The sequence below is a fragment of the Brassica oleracea genome, chromosome C5, assembly GCF_000695525.1.
Source record: "Brassica oleracea var. oleracea cultivar TO1000 chromosome C5, BOL, whole genome shotgun sequence".
Classification (NCBI taxonomy): Eukaryota; Viridiplantae; Streptophyta; class Magnoliopsida; order Brassicales; family Brassicaceae; genus Brassica; species Brassica oleracea.
Genome location: NC_027752.1, coordinates 4,240,263 through 4,249,648, shown reverse-complemented (window position 1 = coordinate 4,249,648; position 9,386 = coordinate 4,240,263). Strand labels below are relative to the sequence as shown.

The 9,386-nt window shown below is 33.9% G+C and overlaps 1 protein-coding gene across 1 annotated transcript; it reads right to left on the bottom strand.

The window, feature by feature from the left end:
• Positions 1-315: 315 nt before the first annotated feature.
• Positions 316-8,639, bottom strand: LOC106344300. The gene is made up of 7 exons (XM_013783704.1): positions 8,469-8,639; positions 8,294-8,380; positions 5,787-5,978; positions 4,363-4,530; positions 4,236-4,289; positions 2,875-3,021; positions 316-772 (listed from the first exon to the last, which is right to left on the bottom strand). The coding sequence occupies exons 1-7, from the start codon at positions 8,538-8,540 to the stop codon at positions 335-337; spliced, it is 1,158 nt and encodes a 385-aa protein (XP_013639158.1). The 5' UTR covers positions 8,541-8,639; the 3' UTR covers positions 316-334.
• Between the last annotated feature and the right edge of the window lie 747 nt (positions 8,640-9,386).

Below are 9,386 nucleotides of genomic sequence, written 5' to 3'. Positions count from 1 at the left end.
ACCCTAAACTCTAAACCCTAAACCCTAAACTCTAAACCCTAAACCCTAAACTCTAAACCCTAAACCCTAAACCCTAAATCCTAAACTCCACCCTTTAATTCTAAACCCTAAGTTTGTGACTTTTGATAAAACTTTAAGTGCTATTTTTGTGATTTTTAACTTTGAGTGCTAGTTTGGGAACAAAAAATTGATTCAATGCTATTTTTGTTTTTTTCTTTTAAATTAATCAACGAAAATATAAGTTTTTCTCATCTGAATCTTTTACAATACACACACACACAAACGATTAAAGTAGGAAACACATATGTTATATGACTTGCGCTACAGGCGATAACTAAACAACAAAATAAACTGCTAAAAACAAAAACACAAAAGCTAAAGGATCACTCTGATAGGACGATGATCGTAGTGGCCCTGGCCCTCCGTAGTAGAAATGATCTCCGCAGTCTCTACTATGTGTCTTCGCAACACTGTATGAGTCAGGCTGAGTAGCTCCTATGTGAAAGTCTTGAGGCGGCAGAAAGGACCGGTTCTTCTCAGCAATCTGCAGGTTGCAGAAATATGCTGCTTTCCTGAATCCCTTGCCTGGAAATTCCCCGGAACCCATTTGGGTTGTATTGCTCATTCCAGAGATGTTCAGGTTAACAACTTCCCCACCCCACTGTACTTCGGAGGCATGATCAGAGAGTGTAGTGAATAGCTCGACGGGCCAGTAACCGATCGGAACAACATTCAGGCCCATACCCAACCACCAATGGCCTGAAAGTGGATCCTGAAAATTTTGGGTCTTTAAATGTTAGCAAACATCAAACCAAATCAAATGCAATGAAATAAACGAGAGCAGCAATAATAACAATCAAACTTTAAAGCATTCATTATTATAGATGCCAAGCAGCATAACAAGGGTCTTGGAGTGGGAGAACACTGTCAATGTTCGAAATCCAGACGTGACTGCCACACTAAGTGCAGCTTGCAACAAGAGGCAGCATCCACGAAACAAGATTAAACCTAAACCGAGTATAGAATAGGAGCTCTATAATTAAGGCCGGAGATTTCATCAACAATTGGGGGTTCATCATGCAAAGAATTAGAGCTTCCAAGGAGGAAGCTTTTAGGATCACCTCCTCTTCCACAGAAGTTTTGTTTATAGTCATCGTCCATATGATCCAGGGATGAAAGAGAGAACGTAAATGAAGTGACGGAAGGCGAAGATGGGTTGTCTGTTGTTGCAGGTATTGAATCCAATACCTGGGACATTTGATATAACAACACATGAAGTTCAGTTTCAGGAGCTCCACATCTTTTAATTGCACGAGCTAACCTCGCCACATCCAAATGAAGTTCATTCTCACAAAAGAGAGCATTACTTCATCATGTTCTCTTTTCTAAAAGAGGTGCGGAGGATTGTCCAGATGTTCGGATTCCAATCGAAATCAAAAGCATATCCAGCAGCCAAACTCAAAGATCTCTCTCATACCCATTGAACACTAGGGTTAAGGATTTTAATCTAAGGTGTTGAAGTTCATTAGAGATGGCAAAAGAAAGGGGAGGGACGGCAAAGTCAACACATATCACCTTCCCTCATTTTTCTTCACGTTAGGTGCCTCCCAAAATCCAAGGAGGCGCGCCACCAGACGTTCTTCAAATCAAAAGAGCAAGAGATAGTAAGACCATTTGTTGTAGGCTGTGAAGTAGAGCCAAGTGATGGTCCTCGGATCAAATATGAGGGAGTTGAAAGGAGAAGGGGGGAAATGAGAATTAAATGGGTATCAAGTTCACAATAGAGAAGGTCAACGACATGGAGGAGAGGCGTTACAGAGGAGGGAAAGGGCATTTGATGGGCTAAGATGCCACTGAATGCTAGCCCCGAGTATAAAGTTGGACGAATGTGAAAAATTCCACCTCTTTAAAGAAAAGATTACGTGGGAGCAACTCATTTTCTTTTTTGGTCAATAGTTACTCTTAAAATGTCGAGACACAGCAAAGTTATTTTACAGAGTGGAGGTAAAGGATGGTACGAACGGTGGCCTCCCTTAGGTTGTCTACAGGATGTTCTCAGTGGTAGAGGCCAATATGATCTGGGTATCCATGTTAATCCAAATGTCGCGGCTTGTTGGAATCACAGAAAGAGGCAACATAGAACTCAGATTCTGAATAGAGTGGAGATAGAAATTGAGAAGTATAAGACAGATGATCTATCAATGTGGAAAAATGAGAAGGGGAAGTATAAGAAGGTATTCTCTACTAGAGAAACATGGCTCACAATAAGGGAGAAGCATCCATTGTGTGATTGGCATCAAGCTGTGTGGTTTAAATATGCAACTCTAAGGTACTCTTTTATACTTTGGACTGCAATTCATGGGAGGCTGTCTACTGGAGAGAGGGTAAGAAGTTCGAATCAAAATGCTGATGTTTCTTGTGGGTTTTACCAAGAACCATTGGAGACAAGGAAAAATTTGTTTTTTGTGTGGGAGAATATTCCAGGCTCTTATCAAATGCTTCAATCTGGAACAAGCTTAGCCTCTTCATAACAAGACATGTGTTTCAATCAGCAGTCCATGCCATATGGAGAAAAAGAAATAGAAGAAGACATGGAGAAGATCCAGCACCAAGCATGCTTCCAATCAAGAGAATTGACAAAGAGATGAGGAACAGATTCACTATTATTAGACAGAAAGGAGATAAAGAGTATGAAGGAGGAATGGTCTTATGGTTTAGCACAAGATAGAGTTTTGAGTTTTCATCTTTTATAAGTTAGTTAAAGTTTGGAGAAGTTAGAAGAAACTCTAAAATAGGCCACACTTGATGTAGCAAGGTATTTTTCTTTTGAATAAAAATTAACATTTAATTCAAAAAAAAAAAATAGTAACTGACCTTCCAAATCTGCAAGGTTATATCGAATTGGTCTCCCCCAATAGTCGAAGTCCCGGCGATTGCTCCTCCTAGGGCGACATGTCTGTTGACATGTACAAACCCTCTACCATAGTGGTTGTAACACCCGCTGCTAAGATAGGCATCGCTCTGAAATTTACAAAGATTCAACCAAATAAAACTGTATTAGTTGTTCGTTTCAAATTTACACAGACTATGCATCTCAGTATTCAAACTATTGGTTTTTGTTGTGAGTATCAGGTTTTATACATGTGTGTTTTGTTCTTTTTACCCCCTGATTCTTTATCTATGAGACTGTCAAGTTTCACATGGTTCCTATGATTATCAAAGTTTGTTCTAGAAGCCCAATTACATTTTTCTCTTTCGGCTAAAGGCCCAATAACTTTGTTAACCTTTTTCTTTCTTTTGAAACTGAATTAATGAACATCGTAAACCATACTTATGGGGTATGACCAAAGATAAAAGCACGCTACACGTCCGATCATTCAGATTTATGTGCTGATTGTTTTTTTTTTTTTTTAACAATGCGGATTGTTATATATATGTTTCTTCTCAAAATTTATAGTATTACCAGGTGTTTTCCTACATCATGTGCAGAAATAAAGTTTTTAAATTATATTCATAAATAAATTTTTGTTAATTTTTTGGTTTTATTATTTGCGTATAATATTTTAATTCTATCTAACTAAGATAAAATAATATTTTTTATTTACATTTATATTTTATAGTATATATATATATATATATCTTGGAAATATTTATATTTATTTATTTTGGTTAATATATATTAAATTAAATTCTATAAAATTAAGAGAAAGTTTTGTTATGTATAATTAACAAAACATAAAATTAAATATTTTTTCCAAAATTTGTAGATATTAAAAATAAATAATCATAATATGATTAGAAAATTATTTTTTTTTTGAAAATGCTAAATTTTTAAAGATTTGTTTTAGTAATAAAAATTTAAAAATTATTTAAATAAAATTAAATACTATTTTCTAAAATTATTATATATTACTATATTTCTAACTTTACTGTTTATTGTTATATTAATGATGATTTATAAGTTGTTATTTTATTCTAAAAACTTACCAAAATTATAAAACAAAATTAAATGTTAATGTCCGTGTCATAATTAGTCTAAGATAATCATGTCATCTTTATTAGTATGTCATGTCATTTTGTTTTCAAAATTAATGTGGTAATGACATGTGTCAAAATCACTTGGTAAATAATGTATAGGGATAGAGACCTAATAGAACTGTCTTAGTTCCTAATAATAATAAAATAGTTCTGCTAAATGTATTTGTTGATATTAGAAAAAAAAAAAAAAAACTTACGGTCCAATATGTGAACAGTCTAGGTTGGTGATCGCCATATTTGTTCGGGTAAACCTGAGTATCACAATCAATTTTATGGTTAGACATTGGCATACATAACGATATTGTATAATTCGATAACTTGTACCTGCCAACCCGTCTCGAGCGTGTTGAGGTCTTGGTTTTCGTAACTTCCGGACGTGACCCAGATCTGCGCCAAACTGAAGTCGTCCCCTGACTCAACGACTGGGTTCCAGACGTTTAGTGTGGCTTTCGCTCCATAGATGGGTAGATCTTTCACGTACCCTACAGCATACTGTTTTTCGCAAGTACACACTCAGTTATTAACGGTTCGAACATATAGTGCACATATATAGACGAAATCTAATACACTAGAACCTATATAAATTAATACTCTTTAAATTAATAATTTCTTTAAATTAATAAATTTCACCGGTCCTAATTTAGACCGATTCAAAATTTGGCACAAATCAATAAAATAATAAAATAATATTTTTTTTAGAAAATTCTATGTAAATATATGGTCGCATTAAAATTATAAATTTATAATTTATAGGTATACATATTTTATATAAGTAGAACTTATTATTATATTATATGTTTTATATTCACATATAAATTATCTTTATATTTTCTTAACACTTAAAATATTTTTGATGAGATTTAGTAATATTATATCTAAAACCACAATTTATATTCTATACAATATATATTATTATTTGAGAAGTGAATTTTCTTACTTGTCATGTTCTCCATGATTTTAGGAATTTTTCTTATTTATCATATTTTATGATTTTGATTAATAAATCATCAATTTAAATTTATACAATTATTTGGACTTTATAAAATAAGTAGACATAGGGATTATGATAAAATTATAAATATTTTACTTGATCCAATCTATATAATAGAATCTTTTAAACTTACTATTTTTTAAAAAAAATTAACAACTCATATACTGTAATTTCTCTTTTTAATTTTTACTTCTATGTTATAATTATGAAATGAATGTGTTATGTGCTAGATGATAATAAAATATAATGTTATTCTTGCATTATCAACCAATCATAAGTTTTCTATCTGTTTTTTATCACAAATTTATTTATAAAAATCATTATGAATTTATAAAATCCGCACACTGTGCGGCTAAAATAAGAATTCTTCTAAATGTGTGTAATATATTCAATATCAAATAAACTATGAAGTTTATCACCCTAGCACCTATTCAACTAGTACACATCTTTCATCAGTCTTGTTAATGAGTCCAAGTTAGTTTAGTTGAAATAATAGTATAGATAGATATAATAAAATTAACATAAATGTTAAATTTCAAAAAATAACAATTATTGTCTATACAATAAAATCAAATATATATTTTTATCTTATAATATATATATCTTTAAACAAGAAATCTAAATAAGGAAACTTTTGTAAATTAATATCTCTATAGATTAATAAAATTTCAAAGTCTCAACATTATTAATTTATAGAAGTTTTACGGTATATGTTAAACTAATCACGCTATTCTATAAGCGAATGAAAGAGACTTGCCTGATGCCCCTTGGTGGCTCGGTCTGCGGCGTCAGAAATCAGGGGACCGTATTTCCCCTCTGAAAGTTCAGCCTCAGCTTCAACGCGTCGTATAGGAAAGCTCCCATGAGGGCACGCTGTTCCATTGCGGTGCCACACTTGCCAGCCAAACCCTCCTTCTTCTTCTGCTTTCATCATGCCGCTGGGGTAATCCTGTTTACAGAAAACAAAAAGGGAGTTAGACATGAAAAGATGTTGATCGTATATGGAACCATATAGATTAAGGAAACAGTGCAAGATTGTCGCGGAAGTAAGATTGCAGAGACATGAAACTTCTAATTGGTTGTTTGTTTCAGGTGGAGCTACTGAGATTACATAATAAGTGATGCTCAGCATATGATTTAGTTCCAGGTGGGTGTGTTTTTTATTTAGAAGATGTCTTGACTGTTTCAGTTAATTTGGTTAACAATCTGGTCAGTTAATAGCGAGAGCTAAAAGAGAGTGTTATGATTCACTGATAAGTTGAGATTGTCGTTTCAGTGTGTTAAGAAAACAAAAGAGACAATTAACGGTTAACTTAACAGGACAAGGTGCATCATAAGTAGATTCGTAAGAGGAGTCTTAGAGAATGTCACTTGTAGGCAAGGCAAGTGAAGAGACAAATATATGAGAGGTGTACTGCAGGGATGCTTATATTAAGAACAGGCGCAGTGATTTGTTTAAATCAGAGAACAACGTGATGCAAGAGCCAAAATCGGCTAAGTTCTAGGACAGAACTACATTTTGTGGTGGTGCAGGTTCACAGCTGAGAAATAAAAAATATATATATCAAGGATTCACAAGCGTATCATGGGGTCATATGGTATGAGCTGGTTTAAAGTTCACGAGCAGTGGGTTTCATTCAAATCTGCTAGTGGAAAATTTGTAATGTTCGATTTTTTTTGGATTCAGTGTTTGTGTTGAAAGCCTTGTCTAACAGGTTGATGACATTTTCTGTTTGGCGTAACAGCCGTATAAAAAGGAGTTAGAAGCATATCTGATACAAAAGGGATGGATCAGGATCACAGATAAGTTAAAGACGGTTTCAGTAAGTTGAACAAGTGGTGGTGGCAGGCCCGTTCCTCCCTTGAGGCAGCTAAAGCACAACCTTTACGCCACATAATTTTTAAAAAAAAATTAGGCCACGTCTTAAATTTTGTATACAAGCCTTTTCATTTATTTGAGTTGATATTAATACCAAAACTGCATGATCCTTGTTCCTTTTTACGAGTTTCCATTTTCTAATGTTATAGCTATTAAAATGACATTAAAGGAAATTTAACTTATTTGATAAACAAACAAAAAAAAAAGACAAAATTTCTATGAAGGCCACATTTTTTTTTCAAATGCTTTAAGCCACCTAGTTGTTTGGGACGGCACTAGTGGGTTCTATTATTAATAGGCGGCGGTACAATTTTGTGTTATCTGTTTAGACAATAGGCTGACTGGCTATGAGATTCGTTCAAGTTTGAAACATATGTGCTTCTATTTTTTTTTTTCTGCAGTTGATTGGTTCAAGGCTCAGTGCACATGAGTATAATTAAAAAGGCTAGCATTGGAATCATAAAGTATTGATGTGATAATCAATTACTAACAATCTGATGGTGTTGACTGAAATAAACTATAAGGAAAGAATAGACTAGTGACGAGTTGAACTTGACACAAGATGTGTAGCATCTCGTGCTCCAGTTCAAGAAGAGACATGGGAGTATTGATGAAGGTGGTGACTGTGAGAGATAAGGAATTCAGTTAACTCATGATTTGGGCCAGAAAATGGGCTTACAGTAAACTTCGGTTTAAGTTAAGGTTTTGCTCAGGCTTTTAGGGCTGCTCCTCACTTATATACACAAGCTTACAACCCAAGGAAGCAGGCCCGGATTTGACCCCATACATGTGATCCATTAGTATGGGGCCTATTATTTATTTAAATATTTTAAAGCCCAATTATCCAATGTTGTTATTTGCTAACATATCAATATGTTATGTGTTAATGCATTCGATAAGTTAAGAAGGTGATGGGCCATCTCTAAATAAAAGACAACTAAGTTTTATATAGCCTTTCGTGTTATTTAATATGAGTGGATTAAAAGGAATATAATAATTTAACATAATTGTCTTCAATGTTATCGATTAAAAGAAATATGATCAAAGCATTTGATTATGAAAGTTTGATAGATGATTTTGTAGGAAAAATGTAAAAAACCAATATTTAAGAATTGATAAAAAAATTTACTAGTTATAGAGATATTGTAAATTTTAATCATAAATTTAACATTTTTTATCGATAAATTTTTTTATGTATTATCTAAAGGCCTCATTTTTATATTTCGTATTGGACCATGAATATCTCAGGACCGGCACTGCAAGGAAGATCTAGTCTAATCTAATACGCAGGAATCTGAGCGCCTCAGAGGCAGCTCGTAGAGCTAGAACAAGAGGTAGACAAAATTGAAAGTAAACATTTTTTAAAGAAAACACACACAACAAACCTGGAAGGAGTGATTTTTCAGGAGGGGGTTCGTTAGGGATGGTTGATCCATTTTCTTAACACAGTCAATAACATCTCCGTCCGAACTCTATTATTTCAAGAAAACAAATAAAAATGTAAAGTTACTCTAGATCAAGTTTGAAGTTCTAGTTAAAGTTAGTCATTTTAAGTCTTACATGAACGGTCAAGACTGGAGTGGCGGCTGAAACTCCTCCACAGAGAGAGAGTAGTAAAAGTGCGGTTGCCATTGTGAACGCTGCGACGATGATAGTATTGGTGCCTTGGAACTGCCATGGGTTAGATGGCCATGAGGTGAGAGCTTTGAAATCGCCAAGTTTTTGGGGATCTGATTGTCCTCTCTCTTTCATCTTCTTCAACTGCTTCTAACGTCTACACACAAAACCAATTTCATTATTTACTTTCCACGACCAAGTTACTTTGTTCCATAACTCTTGATAAAAAAAAAGAATTCCACAACATAGTTCACAAAGTAAGCATCCATCATTCTTGTCATGGAAAGACCAAAATAAAATCACAAGGAAGCACGTTCCGATTAAAAAAAAAACGTTTACTTTGCAAGATTTTGTTTTCTGAACCACAAGCATATATATAGACCTGTTAATGTTGTTCTTGTAACACCTTATAATGGTCCATAATGCACCTGTGTTAGACTTCACCACCGATCTTGACAAAATGCGATGAAGATTACACAACGAAAAGAAAAAGATATTTTTAATTTTTCTCAGGAAGAAAGCTCACAAGGAAACTGCAAAGTAGAAGTTCTCCATATATACGAACAAAGATTTTACCTGGCATCGAGTATCACTTGCGACTGTCGTCGGATGATATAATATTTTCTTATCCGTTTTTGGAAATTCCCAAAATAGAAACCTTTGACCAAAGTGGCAACCACCACCCTGCGGTCCTCCACTCTCTCTCTCCCTCTCTCTTAACATTTGTGTCTTTTTGTTGGATTCATTACTTGTTAGCAGGTCTTTTTTTTTTTTGAATCTTTGTTTAACAGGTTTTGACAAGTGTAATTTGAAGATAAAACATAAATACAAAAAAACCTATTGATGCACCATTTCGATTCT

What these genes read in the sequence shown, in the direction of transcription:
- LOC106344300 (XM_013783704.1), bottom strand. Translation starts at nt 8,540, where the DNA reads ATGGCAACCGCACTTTTACTACTCTCTCTCTGTGGAGGAGTTTCAGCC. An exon ending in TGAAAAATCACTCCTTCCAG is followed by an intron (nt 5,979 to 8,293) that starts GTTTGTTGTGTG and finishes TTCTGTAAACAG; the next exon opens with GATTACCCCAGCGGCATGAT. An exon ending in GAGCCACCAAGGGGCATCAG is followed by an intron (nt 4,531 to 5,786) that starts GCAAGTCTCTTT and finishes TGCGAAAAACAG; the next exon opens with TATGCTGTAGGGTACGTGAA.